Source organism: Ornithorhynchus anatinus, chromosome 11, assembly GCF_004115215.2.
Source record: "Ornithorhynchus anatinus isolate Pmale09 chromosome 11, mOrnAna1.pri.v4, whole genome shotgun sequence".
NCBI classification, from domain to species: Eukaryota; Metazoa; Chordata; class Mammalia; order Monotremata; family Ornithorhynchidae; genus Ornithorhynchus; species Ornithorhynchus anatinus.
In genome coordinates, this window is record NC_041738.1 from 54661887 (window position 1) to 54684758 (window position 22872).

Sequence of the window (22872 nt, forward strand, 5' to 3'; positions counted from 1 at the left end):
TCAGATTTGTTGAGCGCTTACTGTGTGCAGAGCACCATACTAAGCGCCTGGGAAAGTACGTTCCGGCCATAGAGACAATCTCTTACCATAACGAGTTCACGGTCTAGAGGACTGCGAGCTTTCCCCTTCTCCTCTTCCCTTTCCTTCTCCTTTCCCCCTTCTCCTCACAACCTGCACAATTACAGAAGGAAAGCAGCCCAGCTGGAAGGACCAGAGACCCCTTCAAGGAGAATCAGTCGATAAGTAAATAAATGTCACTGATGGATTGATTGATTCCCCTTCCCTTAGTTGACGGCTCGAGAAGCTCAGGGAGGTTGAGGGGTTCCCCCCAAGTTGCTCAGCACAGAGCGGAGATAATAATAATGGCATTTATTAAGCACTTACTACGTGTCAAGCACTCTTCTAAGTGCTGGCTCGACCTGCCGTTATGTTCCGCTAATTCTGGGCCAAAACCTTCCTCTATCCCCTTACCCTTCTGGCCCACCTCTCCCTCCTTCTTCCCCTTTCCCCCTCCATCCTGCATTAGGGGTCTGGGCAATAACAAGGAGGGGGATGAGTGGAGAGGAGGGTACTTTAGTCTACTTACTGTTTAAGCAGTTTTTATGGTATTTGTTAAGTGCTTACTATGTGCAAGGCAATCTGACACAGTCCATGTCCCACATGGGGCTCACAGTCTTAATCCCCATTTTACAGATGAGGGAATTGAGGCACAGAGAAGTTAAGTGACTTGGCCAAGGTCATGCAACAGACAAAGTGGTGGAGCTGAGATTAGAACCTAAGACCTCTGATTCCCAGGCCTGTGCTCTTTCCACTAGGCCATGCTGCTTCCTTTGTTGCTGGGTGGAGATTGTCAGCCACTGTGTGTGTGTTTGTGTGTGTGTTTGTGTGTGTGTGTGTTTGTGTAGGCATCCTCAAAGTCTTATTGGTCATTACCAGAATTTGGTCAACCACACACACATATAGACACACACATGCACACACTTCTCCACACAAACACTCCCACAGACTCACACGCACACTCACTTACATTCACACTCCAACCAACCAATCACTAGGATTTATTGAGTGCCTATTCTGAACAGAGGACTGAACTAAGCTTTTGGGAGAGTACAGTCATCCCCCTATTAAACTGTGAGGCTCATGAAGAATAGGGACTGTGTCTAATCTGATTAGCTTGTATCTACTCCAGCATTTAGCAAGATGGTTGACACGTGGTAAGCACTTCATCCTCGTTAAAACTATTGAATTAGCAGACTTGAACCCTGCTTTCAAGTAGTTCACAGTCCAGGCAAGGGGTGACAGACATTAAAGTAAATTACAGCTAGGAGGAAGAAGGAAAAGGGGGGCTGCTCCTGAATTAGGTAAGACAATAGAGAAAATAGCATCAAACTCAACAGCCATTAAAACACAAAAAGGGATAATCTTTTAGTGTATCCAATATGTCCAGAACTGTGAATCCCATATGGACTTTTTCAGTCACATATGCACCATACATTCGTTCATTCAATCGTATTTATTGAGCACTTACTATGTACAAAGCACTGTACTAAGCACTTGGGAGAGTACAACATAATAGACACATTCCTGCCACAATGAGCTCATAGTCTAGAGGGGGAGATAGACATTAATATAAATAAATAAATAGATTAATTAAATAAATAAATTACAGATATATGCATATGTGCTGTGGGATAGGAGGGAGGATGAATGAAGGAGCAAGTAAGGGCGGCACAGAGGGAGTTGGAGAAGAGGAGAAGAGGCTTAGTCACAGAAGGCTTCTTGGAGGAGATGTGCCTTCAATAAGGTTCAGAACTGAGCCTTGAGGGACACCCATAGTTAGAGGGCTGGGATGCAGATGAAGAGCCAGAAAAAGGGGCAGAGAAGGATCAGCCAGTGATGCAGGGAGAGAGCCAAGAAAGTCAAAGGTTTTTTGTTTTAGTTTTTAATATTTGTTAAGTTCTTACTAGGTGCCAGGCACTGTTCTAAGCACTGGGGTGGACACAAGGTAATCAGGTTGGACACAGTCCTTGTCCCACATGGGACTCACAAATTTAGATAGTGTTTCCAGGAGAAGTGAGGGGGAGAGGGGTGTCACATGGGGCCACATGGGGTTCATAACATTAGATCGTTTTTCCAGAAAAAGTAAAGGTAGCCTACCCAAAGGCTGCTGAGAGGATTATTTGACGAAGAGGCCATTTGATTTAACACTTGGGTGGTCATTGGTGACCTTAGAGAGAGCAGTCTGAGTGCCAGGAAGAGGGTGAAAAACCTAGGGAAAAGTTGAAGGAGAGGAAGAGGAGGGAGCAGGTTTGTGCAGCCTCTCCTTTGGACAGGAATGGGAGGGGGAGAAGGGGTGATAGCCGGAGGGGGCTGAACAGAGGTTTATCGGGACAGGGGAAACAGGCATGTTTTATTGCAGAGGGGAAGGAGCCATCAGAGAGTGAGAGGCTGAAGATGGAAGTGAGGGAAGGAAAGCGAGTGGGTGCAAGGGTTTTTAGGTGGAGAAGAGAATAGAAGTAGGTATTGGGGATAGATTTTGATAGGTAATCTTCTTGAAGGATGACAAAAAAGAATGAGAGAATAGATGTAAGGGTGAGAGGGAGTTGGGAAAGGGAGGGGGTGATTTGGAGGTTTGGTCGATAGAATGATTGTTGGCAAAGTCATCAGAGGTGAGAGGGTGGAAGGTGGAAGCACTGGAGATTTTATGGGAATGGGACTAACTCTATTACATTGTACTCTCCCAAGCGCTTAGTAGAGTGCTCTGCACATAGATAGCACTCAATAAATACTATTGATTGACAGATTAATGGAGGAACTAAAGGCCTAGAATAGTTTGTTTTGGAGAGGCAGTGGACCTGGGAGTCAATGAGGGCGGAGAAGTAAAGTTGCCGAGTGAAAGAGAGGGTGGAGTTGTAGCAAGTGAGGGTGAATTTGGAGTGGCTGAGATCAGCCTGGTGCCTAGATTTCCACTGATGGCACTCCGAGATGAACACTGGAGCGGAGGGGAGGGGGAGACTTTGGGTGTTGTCCAGGACTCGGGGGTGTCAGCGTGTGATCGATAGAGGAAGAGGGTGAAGAGGGAATCGAGTTCAGCGAAGGGAGTAGTTTTATCGGCCTGAATTTGTGCATCAAGAGAGGGGAGATAGAATAGGAAATCCAAATGGGGCATGATGGCCTGGGAATCTGTGGAGGAAGTCTAGAGATTGAGGGTCTCTAGTGGGGGAGAGAAGCAGAGCCCAGACCTGCTAGGGACATTGGGTGTTGTCTGTACCAGACTCTCTCTCTCCGGGGTCCAGCCTGCCCCCACCCCCAACACACACAAAAAAAAGCATGGCTGAAGAGCAAGGGAGGGAGCATTTGGGGAGGTGGGGGGGCTGGGAGGGTCAGGTTGTCCTCGGGTAGCCTAGAAGCCCACAGAGCAGCACTGGGAAAACAAAGGACCCTACACAGCTCAGAACTAGACAAAACCAAAGCCAAGTATCTTTTGCCACTGGCTTTTCTTCCCCACTTTCCGTGTCATGCCCTCTCTCCTCCACCCAGCAAACCCTCCTCTGCATCCCTTCTTCCCCTTTCCATCTAGGTTTCTGTCACCCACCCTGCCATACTCTTCCTACAACAACAGCTCTCTTCCCTCCTCTCTCCCCTCCCTCCTCCCTCCTCTCCCTCTTCTGCCAGAAGGGCTCAATTAGAACTCAGTTGAAAAGAAGCCGGGTGAACCCGAGAGACTCTCAGGCGATGGGGGGTGGGGAGGGTGGTGGTGGCTACCTCTTGACTACTCGGTTGTCTGTCTGCCCGCTGGACAGGAGATCATTTGGACTGTGGTGTTCTGTGGGACTGTCAGTCCGGCCAGGGGATAGTCTGTCTGACTGAGAAATTACCTGCCTGCCTTTCTAACTGTCCGGTGGTTAGTCCAATTATCTTATGGTCTGCCTGTCTGTCTGTTCATATGGCTATCTGGTAGGTTATCCATTTGGCTGGTGGTCTGTTCAGCATGATATGGGGGCAAACCCCCTTCCTGCTCTCAATCGGAATTGCCTCCTCGCCCCTACCTGTGACCCACTGACCCTTCCCCAGAGCTGATGAGCCCCCTCCCCCAGCTCCCAGCCCCTAAGACGGAGACCAGCCACCGTGCAAAACCCAGCCTGGGGGTGTGAAACCAAACTCTACATTCTGCCCAGGTTTCGTCGGGTGTATTATGCAAATCTTGGATGGAAAAATATTCCTCCTCACATCCTTGAGAGTGTAAAACCTTAGTCAATAATTCATACTCGCATGTCTCTGGCTGCAGAGGCTTTTTCTTCATTAGAACTCACACCCAGTTGTTTGTCTTTGGCGTTTCATTGTGTATCCTGTGGTAATGCTGCACATTATAAAATTGATCTGCTTCATTACTGCAGGATCCCGGGCCGGGAAGGGTGCCGAAATGTCTCCATGCTGTTCCCGGGGCCCCAGGGCACCTGGTTGGAGGGGAACCGGGTTGGGGGGGACAGGGTTGGGGACGGGGACTCTGGTGGCTGGACTGGCCCTGCTTCTCTCCTGACAGGGAAGGTGTCTGTTGCTCAAGGCCCCCCACATCAGGCCCCATCCTTTTCGCTAGCAGATCCAGCCCCTGCCAGGAAGGACAGGTCTGGGATTGGTCCTCAGAATGGCTGGGCACCCCAGGAAGGGGGCAATGGGCACCCCAGATTTTAACCTCTCTGCCAACAGCTCCCTTCCCATGAGGCCCAGCCTTATGATTTGAGGAACTCATCCCTCTATCTCCATCTCTGGGTGGTTGGGGATGGGGTGGGGGTATTTAGGTGCTGGCCAGCTTTCCCCACTAAAGATGTCTAAAATGAGATGAAATGAAATGAGATGAAAGGAGATGATGTCAGGAGATGAGAATCAGCATGGTCTAGTGGAAAGAACACAGGTCTGGGAGTCAGAAGATCTGGGTTTTAATCCTGGCTCTGCTACCTGCCTGCTGTATGACCTTGGGACAGTCATTTGACTTCCCTGTACCTTAGTTTCCTCATTTGTAAAATGGGAATTAAATATCTGTCCTCCCTTCCCCTTAGACTGTGAGCCCCGAGTGGGACAGACTGTCTCTGATCTTACTGTATTGCACATACCCCAGCTCTTGACATCTAGAGAGCACTTGAATGCCATAATTATTACTATAAATTCATATTAATGGTTAATAATAACACCAAAAGAAACTCTTCCTTGTTACAGAGGCATGAACAAAATGATGCCTGGAATATGTCAAGCTTTTTATTTTCCCAAAGCCCTTTCACATTCCTGATCTCACATAGGTCACATGATATCCTTGTGAGGTAGAAAGAGATAGGTATCATTTTCCCCATTTTACAGATGTGGCCACTGAGGCCCAGAAAGGTTAAGTGACTCACCTGAAGTCACCCAGAAGATCAGTGGCAGAGCTGGCCAGATTCTCTGATTACAAGGCCCATCCTCCTGCAGGTAGCCCAGGTGGCCTCCCACCTGATGACCTTTCCATGCTGGGGGTCCAGAGGGGAGGTGGGAGAATCATCTGGATGTCCCTCCTTCTGTCCGGTTGGAGATGAGTTCTGCCTGTCCGGGCGGGGTGTCTCGGTTGCTCACCGGGTGTACGTCCTGTCTCCCCGACCCTGATCCTCAGTCCCAGCCATGATCACCTCCCACCCCAACACCACCATCGCCATCAAGGGCCACATGAAGGAGCTGAACTGCACGGCCCGTGGGGAGCGGCCCATCATCATCCGCTGGGAGAAGGGGGATGTGGTCATCGACCCCGACCGAGTCATGAGATATGCCATCGCCACCAAGGACCACGGGGATGAGGTCATCTCGACCCTCAAGGTGAGCCCCTGCAGGGCCAGCTGGGAGCTTGTCTGACCCTAATCCCCAAACTCAATGCTAACGCTAACCCTACCCTTAATTCTAACCCTAATCCCACTCTAACCCTATCAAGCCCAACCCTAACCCCAACTCCAACCTTAACCCTAACCCCATCACTTCCTTTCATTCTAATCATAACTCCTCCCTAACCTAAACCCCAAACCTAATACTGACTCCAACTTTAACTCTAACTCCAACCCTAACCCTAGCCTCAAACTCAATCCCAACCTATTCTTAACCCCAATGTCAAACCAAATCCCAGCCTTAATCCTAATTCCAACACTAATCCCAACTCCAAAATCCACCCCAATCCCAACCCAGTGCACCCTACCATTACCCCATCCCAGCCCCAAATTTAGCTCTAACCTTCACTTTAATCATAACATCAACCCCGACTCTCCATTCAGAGAAGGCCAGATTGGCATTGCGTTTGGGGTGGGGATGGGCAGAGAGGAGGTTGGGTTGGGGTGGCATTAGACTCCCACTGTGCCTGGGAGAAAATGGCATGGCAGACATACCTCCTCCCATTCCTGACCCCATCCTCGTCCCTGTCCCACTTCCCGACCCATCAAGGCATCTTGGTGCAGAGGAGATGCTCGGGGACAGGAAGCAGGAGCCAGATTGAAGAGGAATGAGCCTAGTGGCTTGTTGGGTTGTTATGGGACTACTGGGTGGAGCTGGTCCCTTTGTTCTCTCCACCTCCTCCTCTCCACCCCCACCCATCCCCAGAATGGATGTGCTGTCTAGGTGGCAGGGAAAGTTCCTAATACCCCTAGGGCCCAGTCCCCATCACTGAGACTTGGCTATGCAGGAAGCCCTCACCCACCCCTTGCCCAGAGCAATCTGGGAGGGCAGAACTTTGGGTTTGCAAAATCAGAATGGGATTTTTCTCAAAGCCAGTGATCTCTGAGCTGGAAACCCCTAGAACTCTCAGCCTAAAACACAAGCATCTCAGAACAACACAGCCTCCCAGAGCCCAGAATGCTTCAGCCTCCCAGGGCCTGGAAAGGCACACCCTCCCAGAGTCCAGAATGCCTCAGCCTCCTGGACCCTGGAACACCACAGCCTCCCAGAGCCAGGAATACCACAGCATCCCAGAGCCTAGAATGCCACAGCACCGCGAAGCCCATAACCCATCAGATACTCAGAGTTAGAACTCTGCAGCCTGCCCGCCTTTAGAGCCTTGAAGACCTGCTTAGAACCTTAGCACCTGAGGCTTCCCCACGTTTAGCTCCTCACCCATCGTCCCATCATTCCCGAGGCTCGGCTGTGTTGACCCATCTTCACCGCCTCCGTGGATTTCTGCCTTTGTTCCTTTCCCCACGCCAGGGTGGGGTGACCCCTCTCCTTCGTGGGGAATGGTGCTTTCTGGACAGCAAATCTTGGGGTTCCCTGGCCCCCACTTTTCAGATAGACATGTCAGGGAGGGAAGAGCGAGAGGGGAGTCTTGGGCCCACTCGGGGCAAGCCACGGTCCCTCTGGCGAGAGATGAGGCCGTGGGAGAAGTTGGACTACAACCCTGGGGAGCCATTTTTGAGTGGACATGATTCCTCTGCTGTAGTCCTGCAGGCCACACAACCACTTACTAGCTTGCCCACCTCTGTACTGGCCACTGGCCAAGGAGAGGTAAGCAGCCAGCACATTCTTTAGCATTTAGTGCAGAGAGAGGTTGGCTGTGATTCAGGGGTCCCTTCCCCCTCCCCCTCAACCCATGGTGTGAGCCAACCCCTCTGAAACAGCGCCACCTAGTGGAAAGACTAGGTGCCTGGGAGTCAGGAGACCTGAGTCCCTCATTCTAGTTCCCCCACTTGCTTGCTAGGTGACTCCGGGCAAATCACCTCATTTTTCTGGGCCTCAGTTTCCTCATCTGCAAAATGGGATCTGAATACTGATTCTCCCCCCCCCCAGTGGGACAGGGACAATGGGTCTGATTGAAATGGGTCTACCACAGTGCTTGTCCCAGAGTAAGAACTTAATAGATACTACAATCTGGATTATGATCATTTCCTTTCTCCCCTCCCTTCCCACCGCCCTGTAGCTCAAGCCGGCTGACCGTGGAGATTCGGTGTTCTTCAGCTGCCATGCCATCAACTCTTATGGGGAGGACAGGGGCCTGATCCAGCTCACTGTGCAAGGTACCACCTCCCTTCTCCACCCCTCCCCTGAGTATTCACTCAGGAACCTGACACCCTGGGGGAAGGCACCCCTCAACCCAGCAGGAGGAAGCCCTGACCTTAGTCCAGATAATGTCCGTGCGGGCCCTATCATCTGTACAGGCACCAGGTGGCCAGAGGGCAGCAGAGCCTAATGGCTAGAGCAAGGGCTTGAAACTCAGAAGGACCTAGGTCCCGATCCCGGCTCTGCCTCTTGTCTGCTGTGTGATCTTGGACAAGTCACTTCACTTCTCTATGCCTCAGTTACTTCCTCTTTTTAAACTGGGGATTAAGAATGTGAATCCCTCGTGGTCATAATAATACTACTTTTGGTATTTGTTAAGCGCTTACTATATGCAGAGCACTGTTCTATGCGCTGGGTTAGATACAGGGTAATCAGGTTGTCCCACATGAGGCTCACAGTCTTAATCCCCATTTTACAGATGATGTAACTGAGGCACAGAGAAGGTAAGGCTCACAGTCACACAGCTGACAAGTGGCAGAGCCGGGATTCGAACCCATGACCTCTGGCTCCCAAGCCCGTGCTCTTTCCACTGAGCCACGCTGCTTCTCATGGTAAACGGACCGGGTCCAACCTGATTAGCTTGAATCTACTCCAGCGCTTAGTACAGTGCCTGGCACATAGTAAGCGTTTAACCAATGCCACTTAAAGAGAGAGGGCAGACGTGAGGAGGGAAGCCTCTTCCGTTTGGGGTGGAAAAGGCAGGAGATGGGAGCTCCCCCTACTGGAGGGAAGTGTTCGCCCTTCCCCCGCCCTGCCTGGCAGAGCTTGGCAGAAGTCCTGGTTGCCCTCAGCAACTTGGCATGGCTGGCACATCCCGAGTGCCAGGAGTCTGCCGGCTTCAATCCTTCCTGCAGCCCCCCGAGGAATCGCCAGATGGCTGAGAGGCCAACCCAGTTCCCCAGGGGAGGGGAGCCCCCACCCCAGTTGCAGACACCAGTCAGCGAGTGGCCCAGCTACCTCCAGCAGGGGCCTAAATTCTGCTCCTGGTCCAAGTCACACAGGCAGTGTGCCCTAGTGGAAAGAGCATGAGACTGCTGCCACTGGTCTGCTGAGTGACCTTGGACAAGTCACTTACCCTCTTAGGGCCTCAGTTCCCTCGCCTCTGAATTGGGGATGAGATTCCTGCTCTCCCTCACTCTTAGAATGTGAGCCCCATGTGAGAATGGGACTGTATTGGATCTTCTTATCTCGTGCCTATACAACTCTTAGCACCGTGCTTGACTCATGGTAAGTACTTAATAAATACCAATAAAAAAATTACTGGAGGACCGGTCAGGAGCCGAGAGGGGGTCAGGATGCCCGCAGTGGTTCCGTGGGGGCCAACAGGGTCTCATTCCAAGTGACCTCTGACCTCTTGTTCCAGAACCTCCGGATCCCCCAGAGCTGGAAATCCGGGAAGTCAAGGCCCGCAGCATGAATCTACGCTGGACTCAACGGTTTGACGGAAACAGCATCATCACCGGCTTCGACATCGAGTACAAGAACAAGTCGGGTAGGGCTGGGGGGTGCTCGTCCCTGGTCACCGCTGAGACAGGACGGGCAGCAGCCTTACGGATTGCTCCTCCAGCCCGCCAGCCCGCAGACATCGCTCCAGAGCTGCCCCCCACCCTGTCAGTCTTGCCATTGCCATGGAAACCTCAGCAAAGGGGATTCCCGAGTGCCCCGGGGCAGCCGGGAGGGGGGCTCCTGGCCTAGATGGGGTCGATCCTAGGCAGACAGGTCGGTGCTGACTCAACTCCGCTTGTGCTGCAGAACCGTCCTCGAGGGACTCTGTGGGTCCTGGGGGAGTCGGGAGCAGCTGCAGGGGTTTCTTTGGTCCTGCGATTTCCCCCCAGTTTTGTTTGCAAAGAAAGAGAGGAACACCGTCCCTGAGGGAGGCTGGGTAAATGTATGTTTTGCCCAGATGTTTGGGGGAAAAGGAAAAAATGCCCCCCAGCCCCTTCTAGGTAGCACTCTTCCCTTCCCCGTCCCAAACCCGAACCCGCCCAAGGGAGTAGGAGGGAGGCCAAGCTTGTCCGTGGTCCAGCGAGGAGATTCGATTCTGGCACCCGTTTCATTCCCAAAGCAATTTTGTCCACACCCTAGCCCTCCCTGCCACTGGACGCCCCCTCCCCGGAGCAAGGGGTACATCCGGACCTAGCCCAGTGGGCCAGAAATGGGCAGAGTGTCAGACTCAGAATATGCCCCCTACCTGAGGGCTTCTCCCCACTGTCTTACCCCGGCTCCGGGCCCCCCACGGGGTGGGGCGAGCACCGCATCGCACTGCATGAGAGGATTCTGGGGAGAGAAGCGGTCCGGGTTGCGGCCGGGGAGAGGGCTGTAGGGCTGATCTCCCTTCCTAGGCCCGGGATGGTGTCTTTCTGGGATTGGTGTCTTCCCAGGGTTGTCGTTTGTCCGGGGCTTGAGACTCTCTGTGGGGCTGATGTCCGTCCGAGGCTTGTGTCTGTCCAGAGCTGGACTACGTCCGGGGCTGGCATATGTCCAGGACCGGCATGCGTCCGTCTGGGGCTGGTGTCTGTCTGGGGCGAGTGTCTGAACAGGACTGGTGGGTGTCCGGGGTTAGTGTCTGTCAGGGGCTAGTTTCTGCCTGGAGTTGGCTTGCGTCCGGGGCTGGTGTCTGTCCGGGGCTGGTGTCTGTCCGGGGCTAGTGTCCGTCCGGGTCTGTCGTGAATCCGGGCCTAGCGTGTGTCCAGGGTTTTTGTCTGTCCGGGGCTAGTGTCTGCCAGGGGCTAGTTTCTGTCTGGAGTTGGCGAGTGCCCGGAGCTGGTGTCCGTCCGGGGCTGGTATGTGTCCGGGACTGGCATGTGGCAGAGGTTGGTGCCTGGCCGGGCCTGGCGAGGCTCGAGGGCGAATGCGTGCCAGGGGTGCCCTCTCCTGAGCAGCCTGGCTCCCGTGGGTTATCTTCCCACGCCGGACTCCCGCCCTCCTCATCCCCGCAGACTCGTGGGAGCTGAAGCAGTCCACCCGCAACATCTCGCCCACCATCAACCAAGCTAATATCGTCGACCTGCACCCCGCGTCCGTCTACAGTATCCGAATGTTCTCCTTCAACAAGATCGGCCGCAGCGGCCCCAGCAAGGAGCTCACCGTCAGCACCGAGGAAGCCGGTGAGGGTCGACCGGGTCATCGGGCTAGCACGGACCCCGGCCCCTTTCATTCATTCAGTCAGTCAGTCCTATTTATTGAGCGCTTATTGTGGGCGGAGCACTGTACTAAGCGCTTGGAAAGTACAATTCAGCAACGAATAGAGACAACCCCCGCTCAACAACGGGCTCACAGAAGGGAGACGGTCAACAAAACAAAACGAGTTAGACAGACATCGATAACATCGATATAAATAAATAGAATTGTAGATATACGCACATCATTAATAAAATAAATAGAATTGTAAATATGTACATATATTCACAAGTGCTGTGGGGCGGGGAGGGGGGTAGAGCAGAGGGAGGGAGTCGGGGAGATGGGGAGGGGAGGAGGAGCGGAGGGCAAGGGGCAGTCTGGGAAGGCCTTCTGGAGGAGGCGAGCTTTCAGTAGGACTTTGAAGGGGGTAAGTGTGCTAGTTTGGCGGATGTGAGGAAGGAGGGCACTCCGTGCCAGAGGTAAAAAGTGGGCCAGAGGTCGAGAGCGGGACAGGGGAGAACGAGGCCGGCCCCAGCCCTCTGCCCCCACCCCACAGACCTGACCCTCAGCCCCTTGCCCCGGGACCCTGAACCCGGGCTCCGAGCCCCCGCCCCGACCCCTCGGGTCCCCGCCCCTTAACTCGGCCCCCGGACCCTGGACCCAAACCCCTGCCCCAGTCCTGTCCCAGCCCCCTGGATCCACCCCCGATCCAAGAATCCCCGCCCACGGACCTCGAACCCGACCCTTGACCCCCGAACCTCGATCTCCGGTCCCCGCCGGGTGAGGGAATCAGCGTGACGGGAGGGAGGTTGGGGGAGGAGATCTGGGGGTGAGAACGAGGAGGGATTTGGGAGGGGGGGCAGATCTTGGAAACCCTTCCCTCTCCCCATGGAGACCCCCTATTGGGAAAGAGTGTGGCTTAGTGGAAATAGCTCGGGTTTAAGAGTCAGAGGAAGTGGGTTCTAATTCCGGCCCCGCCACTTGTCTGCTGTGTGACCTTGGGCAAGCCACCTCTCTGTGCCTCTGTTACCTCATCTGTAAAATGGGAATGAAGACTGTGAGTCCCACGCGGAGCATCCTGATTACCTTGTATTTACCCCAGCGCTTAGAACAGTGTTTAGCACAGAGTGAGCGCTTAACAAATCCCATCATAATTATTATTATTAATATTATTCCTGCTCCCTACTTTCCCAGAGCGGCACGTGGGGCTGAGGGGAACTGTCCCCGGTGCTGAGGCTGGTGCGAAACCCGGGGAAGAGGCGGCCTTGGTGCTGCCCAGGCCGGCCGGCGCGCTTGTCCACCCTCCTTCGGACCCACCCCTCTGCTTTTCGCCCCCGTCCCGCCCCGGGGGCTCAGACTCCCTTGGGTGCTTTCCTTCCAGCTCCGGACGGCCCCCCGACGGACGTCACCCTGCAGCCCGTGACCTCTCAAAGCATCCAGGTGACCTGGAAGGTACGTGGGGCCCGGAGCGCTCAATTCAGTTGGTCGACCCGGGAGGGCGAGTCCGCCAGGCTCTGAGATGGGGACTCCCCCCGCACCAAACCGCCCCTCCGCCCCACCCTGGGGGGCCCCGAATGTATGAGATTGGGCTGGGGAGAAAGGAAATGATTGTTTTCCAGGACTCGAGAGTTTTTGCCTTCATAGTTCCAGGAGAAGAGGTGAGGGCCAGATCTGACTTTCCTCAAATTTCGCCTTCCCCCGGGGTCCACAAGTGGTACCATTACTGAGTCGGCCCCGAGGCTCGTCCCGCCAGAGACTCTATCTCTGCCAGGGCACCAGGACCCTGGGAGGGACTTTGTGCTGGTTATCCAACCTCGGGATTAGGGGTGGATCATCCAGCACCCTTGAGTCTGCTTCTCCATCCATTGACCCAGTATGGACTATCCAAAACCCCTCTCCATCCCTGACCCTCCCTCTACTGACCCAGAATGGACCAGCCGACATCCCTGACCTTCTCTCTCCATCCCTGACTCTCCCCTCAGTGAGCCAGAATGGACCACCCAATATCCCCGACTCTCCCCTCTCCATCCATGATTCTTCTCCAGTGACCCAGCATGGGAAATCCAACACCCCTGACTCTGCTTTCTCCATCCCTGACTCCCTCCTCCCCATCACTTTTTCTCTCTCCAGTGACCCAGCATGTACCATCCAACACCCCTACCCTCTATCCCTGACTCTCCCCTCAGTGACTCAGCATGGACCACCCAACATCCCTGACTCTTCCTTTTCCATTCATGACTCTCCCCTAGTGACCCAGCCTAGATCCCTCACCTGTAGATCCAATCCAACTCCTCTTGGACCCACAGATGTTTCCACCTGCACAACTTCCTTGGGGGATGGATTCTGTTAAGGCTCCTGGCGCTGTTGGGGTCGGGAGAGGTGAGGGAGAGGCTGTGGCTAACCCAGGAGCCAACAGAATTAGGGAGGGTAGAGTTTATGGAAACAGCTGAATCGAAGTATTAGGAGGCCTTAGGGCTCCACGTCTGTCTCCTCCCCCACCCCCCAGCACTTTCCCTGGACATATTTGGTCCAGCCCACCCAGTCTGAGATTTCCATTTCCTAGGGTCGCCTCTCGGTCCCCAAAGAGGTGGGCTGGTGAGGATCGTTGGGGCGGTTCTCCCCCCAGCAGGAGAAACTAGGAGTAAAGCAGGGATTGGTTCAGAGCTCCCAGTAAACCCGGCCCCCTTCAGCGAGACTTGTGCCATCCCCTGAGGGACACCGGTTGTCCAGCGCCTGGGGACAGTGGCCTGGGGACAGTGAATCAGGTGGCTCTCATCTGGACAAACGGCAGTCAGCATCGGCTCTGTCACCCAGTTCTTCCAACTAGCCGGAGGGAAGGTTTGGTAACGTAGAAAAACATGATCCGAGCAAGTCCTGATTCCACGAACTGGCCAAATCCCAGAGGTTCTGATCTGATCATCAGAGATTTTTAGTCTACACCCGGATGAGCGCTCTGGCTCATCCGTGCCACCCCCTCTTCACTCTGTTCCCTTCCCACCCTGCTCTTTCCCTCTCTCCGCCCTGCCCCTTCCACCTCTCCACCCCGTTCGTTCTCTTCCCTTTCCCTCTTCCTTTCCTTTTCCCTTTCTAGTCTCTGCCTTCGCCTTGCTCCCCCTTTTTTCTTCTTCCCCTTCCCCTTCTCTCTCTCCCCTCTCCATCTTCCCTTCTGCCCTTCACTTTCTCTCAACCCTCCCCCTTCACCTCAACTCTCCCTCCCTTCCACTCAATCAGCCCTTTCCTTCCCCCTGTACTTATCCTGTGGGGATTTGAGGTCGGGGAGGGGCGGGGGTGAAAGAGGAGTGGATCAAAATGTGAAACGTGGAGACACTTGGTTACAAACTCCCTCGCCCAGGTCGATAAAGTTTAGAATCAGATTTATTTCTCAGAAGTCACATCATGAAAAATAAAATTGATTAGAAAGTTAGGACTTCAGGATGAACCAACCGGTCAATAAATTTAAGTCCGGCCACACTGGAGATTTTTTTTTTTAGCACCAAGAAACAGATTAATGAAAAATACAGATTCACTCGAAGGATAAGTCACTTCATTTTAAGACTCTTTCAGCCAGATGGATCGTCCTGGCTTTATAACATAAATTTGCAATCAGCCCTATTGATTTCTTAATGCTTCAGAGAAATATTGTTAAGATTGATTGAAGGCCCCGGGGCGTGGGGTTGGGGGTGGAGGTGGAAGTGAGGGCGGGAAGACTGTGTGTTGTGGGTAGGCTATTGCTGGTTTAATTTTTTTTCTCTCTCCAATTTGGGGAGGAGGAAAGGGGCAGAAGGAGGAGGAGAAGGACAGGCCTGATTGGCTGAGATTTCTCATTAGCTCTTCAACAGCCCCAGGTGCAGTGACAGACAGCGCTCCCCTCTTCTCCCTCCCTCCTTCTCTCCCCTCCTCCTCTTTCCTCTCTCCTCCCTCCCTCTCCCATTTTCCATCCCTTCCTTTCTCTCTTCCGAGGCCAGCCTACCACCACCACCTGCATTCCCAGAGCGGCTGGCCCCTAGGGGAGGGAGAAGTGTAGGTCTATCTCCTCCCAGTGCTTGGAGGGAGAGGGGCAAAACTCCATTCGGTCACTGAGCTCTGTGATCAGGTTCAAGGAGTCCAGGGGGAATGAGGGCAGTGGCAGTAGGGAAGCTCACCCACCCCCTAAAACACACACACACACACACACACACACACACACTACCATAGGCCTTCGGCCTTCTGCATGGGCCCGGGAGTCAGAAGGACCAGGGTTCTAATCCCAGCTCCGCCACTTGCCTGCTCTATGATCTTGGGCAGTCACTTCACTTCTCTGGACCTCATTTACCTCATCTGTAAAATGGGCATTAAGACTGTGAGCCCCAGGTGGGACATGGATCATGTCCAGTCTGATTTGCTTGTATCTACCCCAGCACTTAGGACGGTGCCTGGCACATAGAAAGTGTTTAACAAATACCATTTTGAAAAAAAAAAACAAGCAAAAATTTAGATGGGCAGAGTTGATCCAGCCGACTGGACTCCGCCATTCTCCCCTCCAGGATCCCAGGGGCAGCACAACCCTGGCAAAGCGGCCAGAACGAGGGGCATCAGGGACAGGTCTGACTTGTTCCAACTCTCTTGTGTTGTGCTCTTCCAGGTGCTTAGTCCAGTGCGCCGCACACAGTAAGCGCTCAATAAATACCAATGGCGGGTTGATTTTAGGAAGGTTCTGACTTATCTGCAGCCTGAATTCTTTCAGACCGGGAGAACCTGGCAGGAGGCTCATCCGACAGGGAGCCTGGAGCTGCCCCAGAGAGTAATTGTGCTCACTCCGGCCTCTCCCGCCCTTCCTCTAGGCTCCCAAGAAGGAGCTGCAGAACGGTGTGATCCGAGGCTACCAGATCGGCTATCGCGAGAACAGTCCTGGCAGCAACGGGCAATACAGCATCGTGGAGATGAAGGCCACGGGGGACAGCGAGGTCTACACCCTAGACAACTTGAAGAAGTTCGCCCAGTATGGGGTGGTGGTCCAGGCCTTCAATCGGGCCGGCACAGGCCCCTCCTCCAGCGAGATCAACGCCACCACACTAGAGGATGGTGAGGGCACAGGGCGGGCAGTGGGCGGGGGGGCAGGTGAAGGCGGGTGCCGGAATCCAGGAATGTCCCTTCTTCCCTCCCCACATCCTGGTCCCTCCTCTCCCAGCAGGGCGAATTCACCCTGGTCTCCTGACTCTTTATCTCAGGGCTTTCCTTCCTTCTCTGTTCTGAAAGGTATTAGCTATTCCCCATTCCCAGAGTTGGGACAGTCATTCGGTCCAGCCCCCTGCTTCCAGGCAAGTGACTGTGGTCTGGTCTCTTGGTACTGCCAGCTCAGTAACCCCTTCTCATGATGAGTCTGTGGACTGGGTTTCTTTCTACCCATCTTGTAGTGCTCGGCCCAAACTAAGTGCTCAGTAAATATCCTGGCTCTGCCACTTGTCAGCTGTGTGACTGTGGGCAAGTCACTTAACTTCTCTGTGCCTCAGTTCCCTCATCTGTAAAATGGGGATTAAAACTATGAGCCCCACGTGGGACAACCTGATCACGTTGTATCCCCCAGCGCTTAGAACAGTGCTTTGCACATAGTAAGCGCTTAACAAAGACCACCATTTATTTATTTTTTTTACCATTCATCGATTTCTCATTAGCCATCTCCGTCTCTCCTTAAGAGGAAGAGAAAAAGCTTCAGAAATGCAGAGAGAATGAGAGAGAAAGAGACAAACAAGCCTGTCTCTTTTGTCTCTGTGTTACCATCTCCGTTTTTCTCACCCTCCGTGGCCTTTGGCCTTTGTGGGGAAGAAAATCGGTAATAGTGGCAGTAGAAATGATACACCCCACAGAGGGGCGGGGTCCAGAAGGACACAGGTTCTCCTCCCTGCCACGGAATCCGGGGGCGGGATGGGGGGTGGGAGGTGAGGAGCCGGCGGAGTTGTTTCCCAAACAAAGTGTGCGTGTGTAGTGGGGGAGAGGCGTCGGGCCGCATTTGCTCAGCAGTTTTTCATCCTTAATTAAGGCCCTCGTTAGCCTGTCAAATCCTGATCGTTTCCTGGCAATATTAGTGCTCCTCGAGGGGCGTTCAGGGCCCCTGTCTTAGCAGTGGTGTCTTTTCTGTAATTATATTACCTTCATTTTGTTCGAACGGGCGATCTGTATTAGTTTATTACGCTCGGTCCCTAATTACACGGTGCTTATATTTTTACACCTAAGTAATATGAAACAATAATCATTCTCAAAGAGGATCGTTAGGATGATGTATTATCGCTTAAATGCTCATAAAAATTAGAGCTGCCTCTAGTGGGGCAGTGGGATCCAATTACCTCCCTTCCACCTACCGCTCTCCAGCCCCTCGACTCCAATCGGCTCTACGGTCTGGGGGGAGCCCGCAATTGTCCAGGAGCCACTGTGCCCCACCTCCACCTCCCACCCCCCAGTACGAACAATCACCCTTGGGGGCAACCTCAGGACCCGCAGATGGATGCTGCAGCGGGCGGGATTGGGGTAATCACGATGGAAATAATAATAATGGAAGTTGTTAAGCACTTACTACGTGTCAAGCACTGTTCTGAGCCCTGAGGTAGGTGCAATTAATCGTGATGGGCACAGTCCCTGTCTACGTGGGGCTAAGAAGTCTAAGTAGGGGGGAGGACAGGTATTGAATCCCCATTTTACAGACGAGAAAACTGAGGCAGAGAGAAGTGACTCAACCTAGGCCAAGCAGTAAACAATTGGCAGAGTCGCGATTAGAACCCAGGTCCTCTGACTCCCCTGCCGGGGCTCTAAAAGGGGGCGAAAATAGTAAGCGGGGTTGAAAGAGGGGTGGCAAGGCAGAGGGACCCTGGTAATCAGGACGTCAGTCCCGAATGATGTTCGTTAAGGTTTTCTTTCCCAAAGCCCGTCTGGATCTTGATCTCCTCACCCACATCCCCGCACCCCATCTCTCTCCTCTGACGGCAGCGGGACTAGGAGCGAGGAAGAGGGACCGGGTGGGAAAGCATCAAGAAAGGCTTCTTGTTTGGAGGGTGTGTGGGAGGTGGAAGGGTCTCCATCTCTGGGCCTTTAACAATCAGCAGAAACACGTTGGGACTGGGGAGGGTCTTGCCTGGAGGCAGAGGCATGACTTAGATGACCTCTCAACACCCCCGTCCCAACCTCTCATGCCTACCACCCGCCACACACACACACACACACATCTTCTGCTTTACCTAATGCCTGAAGATTTTTAGTAATAATAATAATGGTATTTGTTAAGCGCTTGCTAAGTCCCAGGCACTGTGCTAAGCGCCGGAGTAGATACAAGCTAATTAGATTGGACCCAGTCCATGTCTTACATGAGGTTCAAAATTTAAATCCACATTTTACAGATGAGGGAACTGAGATACAGATAATAATAATAATAATAATGGTATTTGATAAGCGCTATGTGCCAAGCACTGTTCTAAGCGCTGCGGCAGAGACAAGGTAATCAGGTTGCCCCACGTGGGGTTAACAGTCTTAATCCCCATTTCACAAATGAGGGAACTGAGGCCCAGAGAAGTTAAGTGACTTGCCCATGGTCCCACGGCAGACGAGTGGCGGAGCCAGGTTTAGAACCCAGGACCTCCTGACTCCCAGTGCCGTGCTCTTTCCACTCCGCCGGCCGAGCTGGCTAGCGGGCTTGTGCCCTGTGTGCCTCGCTCAGGGCTCCCCAGTGTCTGCCTCTCTCTCATCCCCTGCCCAGTGCCCAGCCAGCCTCCGGAGAACGTCCGTGCCCTGTCCATCACTTCTGATGTGGCCGTCATCTCTTGGGCGGAACCCCCGCGTAGCACCCTCAACGGGGTGCTCAGGGGCTACCGGGTCATCTTCTGGTCTCTCTATGTGGATGGGGGTGAGTCTCTGAGCGGGAGAGCCGAGTGGGCAGGTCCTGGGCGGCGAGGGGGAGGGAGGGAAGGAGGGGGCAGGCCCCGCCCTGCATACCGCGGTTTGTTTTTAACAGCCACATTGGGTCAGAACCCTTGTTCACCAACCGTTCAGACAGTCCTCAGCTGGACCTGCAGCGGTGCTTGGCGGGCTGGTAGATTCGAATCATGGCTACTGCTTGGAGGAGCTGGTAGATTAGAATTGGGGCTGGTAGATTCCAATCATGGCTGCAGCTTGGTGGAGCCGGTAGACTAGATTCGTCGCTGCTGCTTGGCAGGCTGGAAGGGAGTGAAAGAGGTGGGTCCCTTTCTCACATCCAGGAAAGGACAGCCCCCAGGTCGACCCCTCCCCTGGAGAAGTAGAGAGATGGGGGAGGTGCTCGGTCAGGCTCGTGCTGACCAGTCCTGGTTCTGGGCTGGGATTCTCCCCTTGCCTGGCCTCAGGGCCCTGGAGCCGGGGCCGCTGGTTCATTTGGGGGGTGGGGGCAGATCTCAGGGCGCCCCTGTCTCCCCACACCCACCCCGCACACCCCTCGCCCGCAGAGTGGGGTGAGATGCAGAACATCACGACCCGACGGGAGCGGGTGGAGCTGCGCGGTCTGGAGAAGTTCACCAACTACAGCGTGCAGGTGCTGGCCTACACCCAGGCCGGGGACGGGGTCCGCAGCAGCGTCCTCTACATCCAGACCAAGGAAGACAGTGAGTGACCCTCTCCTCCCCGCCCCCCGCGGCGTCCGGCCCGGGGCAGGGAGCTGCAATTTCCCAGACAGCTCGGAGAGGGGGCAGGAGTTGGGGCGAACGGACTGGTCTTCGGGTCTAGAAAACGTGAGGGAGAAGGGGAGAGGCCGGGCCGGGGGGCGGAGGGGGTCTTGTCCTATCTCCCTCTGCATCCTCTGCCTTATCCCCCCTCGAGGAGAGGGACAAGCCGCGGGTCCTCTTCCTTTTCCACCTCAAATCCCACCAGGTTTTGGGAGGCCCCTGGACAGCAGCCAGAGGAAATGGGGCTGGGAAACCTCTCGCCCCTCCCATACGAGCGCATACACACACATGTACACTCCCTCCCTGTCTCTCTCACTCATCTCTCCGACTCTGCCATCTCTCCGACTCTGCCCGTGTCTCTCTGCTTCTGTATTTTCTCTATCTTGGAAGAGATCTCTGTCTCTGTGATCCTGCCCACTCTAAATTTTATGTCTGTGCCCGCCACTGGGTCTGTATGTCTCTGCCTCTTGCCTGTCCCTTTGATTTAACTCCGTGCGCACATCTCGTATCTCTGTCTCATTGTGCGTCTCTCGAGCCCTGCTTCCGAGTTCCTCTCCTTGGTCTGTCTAGGTCTCTGGGTGTCTCCGAGCCCCTCGCTCGGCCCTTAGGGTGCTGGCCCAGAGGGGTCAGGTCAGGTTGTCCGGGGGCAGGCAGTCTCCGCAGCGTGTTCCGAGTGGGTGCGGCGAGGGGGTGGCTTCTCGCCCTTCCCCAGGGCATTAGCGACTTTCCTTCTGCCCAGTTGCCCAACTGGTGCCATTCGGTCAGGCCCTGGGCATGATGAGGGGGCAAGGGCTTGCCAACGCTGAGGGGAAGGGGGCCTTTCTCGCCCACCCGGCCCGGACTGACAGGCCTCCGGGGTTCAGTTCCAGGCCCCCCTGCCAGCATCAAGACGGCCCCTTGCTCGGGCAGCAGCGTGGTAGTGTCCTGGCTGCCACCAGCCAAGCCCAACGGCGTCATCCGCAAATACACCATCTTCTGCTCCAGCCTCGGCTCCGGCCAGCCGGTAAGTGGACAGGGCCAGCCGGACAGGACAGAGTGGGGACCTGCGAGCCTGGCCGGGACTCAGGGTCGGGGGCAGAAAGTCAGGAGGAGGGAGGGAGTCCTCTGGTCCTGCGGCCCCGCTCCTGCAGCCACACACCCCTTCCCCCACCCCCGAGCTCAGTAGTGGCCAGACTGTGTACCTGGGAGGGCGTGGAGAGGAACCTCTGGGGTCGGGGGGTGGGGGAGCAGCTATGTGTGCCCACCTGCACCTGGGTATGGCTAGGACCCAAAGAGAGAAATCTGCATTTTTCCCCTCTCCCTCAGACCCCAGCCAGAAATAAACTGATCGACCATTTCCCTCTGTCTCTTCTCTGTCCAACCCGGACTATGGGATCCCCACCCAGCATACCTTCCTCAAATCCACCATGATGCCCGCCTGCCCTCCTCAAATCCATCTCTCTCCCCACAACGACACCACCCCCCCCCACCACCCCCGGACACACTCACACACGGTTGCCCAGGCAACTGCACTTTTCCATGAAGCACTAGGGAAATTGACAGGATGGGATAGAGCTGGGTTGGCCACTTGTCCGAGCTATGGCTGGCCTCTGGCTAAAGTCCCAGAGACCTCTAGAAATCAATTAATCAATGGTATTTATTGAATGCTTAGTGTGTGCAGAGCACTGTACTAGGCGCTTGGGAGAATATAATCGAACAGAGTTGGTAGACATATTCCCTGCCCACAAGGAGCTCACGGTCTGCGAGAGAGACAGTGACCGTCGGTGGCCCCTGAGGCCTCCCCTCCCAAGGGTCTGTGGCCGGAGCTACGTGGGCCCAGGGTACTTGGAACCAAAGAAACATTGAGGATCTTTCCCCCTCTAGACTGTAAGCTCATTGTGGGCAAGGAATGTGACTAGCAACTCTGTTGTATTCTCCCAAGAGCTTACTACAGTGCTCTACACCCAGTAAGCGCTCAGTAAATACCATCGATGAGCTGATCATCAACAACTCCATCCCCCTGCCCTCCATCCAGGCGGGTCCCACCCTGCCATGGTATCAAGACCCTCATAGGGTGTACCCTTCAGGACTTGGGGAGGGGAAGATGGGGGGCTTGGCTCTGACTCTTGACCCCTGACCCCAACATGCTACCCCGCCAGGCTCCTAGTGAATACGAGACAAGCCCCGAGCAGTTGCTGTACCGCATTGCACCCCTGGCACGGGGGCAGCGGTACACACTGTGGGTGGCGGCGGTCACCTCGGCTGGCCGTGGAAACATCAGCGAGAAGGTCACCATCGAGCCTGCAGAAAAAGGTAGGGCCCAGGGGGCGGGGGACTCACAGAGGACTCACCCAGACCCCCCCCCCCATCTGTTCTCCTTGCCAGCCACTGGCTGCCCTCACCCCCAAGCCAGGAAGTAACAGGGCATCCACTTGGCTCCTGCCCGGCCCACTGTCTCCTTAACTTTTCCCCCGCCTCAGCCTCCTGCTCTCTGTTTCCAAACTTCCCCCAGACCCTGTCCCCGTGCCTCCTGTCTCCCTAGACCACCTTCTTGACTACTTAGAGAAGCAGTGTGGCCTAGTAGAGAAGCAGTGTGGCCTTGCAGAGAAGCGGTGGATCGAACACAGGCCTGGGAATAATAATGCCGGTATTTGTTAAGCGCTTACTATGTGCAGAGCACTGTTCTAAGCGCTGAGGTTGATACAGGATAAGCAAGTTGTCCCACGTGAGGCTCACAGTTAATCCCCATTTTACAGATGAGGGAATTTAGGCCCAGAGAAGTTAAGTGCCTTGCCCATAGTCACACAGCTGACAAGTGGCAGAGCGGGATTCGAACCCATGACCTCTGACTCCCGAGCTCGGGCTCTTGCCACTGAGCCACGCTGCTTCCCAGGGGCTGATTCCTGTGGGAATCAGAAGGACCTGGGTTCTAATCCTCCCTTTGCCACTTGTCCATGCTGTGTGACTTTGAGCAAGTCACTTCACTTCTCTGTGCCTCAGTTACCTCAACTTTAAAATGGGGATTGAGACTGTGAGCTCCCTGCGGGACACGGACAGTGTC

At 54.5% G+C, this 22872-nt stretch overlaps 1 protein-coding gene across 1 annotated transcript in view; it reads left to right on the forward strand.

The window, feature by feature from the left end:
- DSCAML1 (DS cell adhesion molecule like 1) overlaps positions 1 to 22872 on the forward strand; it is a 202033-nt gene that overhangs the window by 169878 nt on the left and 9283 nt on the right. Inside the window, exons 12-21 of the mRNA XM_029074382.1 lie at positions 5639 to 5838; positions 7916 to 8012; positions 9419 to 9547; positions 10995 to 11162; positions 12557 to 12627; positions 15996 to 16236; positions 18896 to 19042; positions 19617 to 19772; positions 20696 to 20835; positions 21971 to 22124. Of these exons, the coding sequence (XP_028930215.1) occupies positions 5639 to 5838; positions 7916 to 8012; positions 9419 to 9547; positions 10995 to 11162; positions 12557 to 12627; positions 15996 to 16236; positions 18896 to 19042; positions 19617 to 19772; positions 20696 to 20835; positions 21971 to 22124 (1503 nt within the window). The remainder of the gene's footprint in view (positions 1 to 5638; positions 5839 to 7915; positions 8013 to 9418; positions 9548 to 10994; positions 11163 to 12556; positions 12628 to 15995; positions 16237 to 18895; positions 19043 to 19616; positions 19773 to 20695; positions 20836 to 21970; positions 22125 to 22872) is intronic.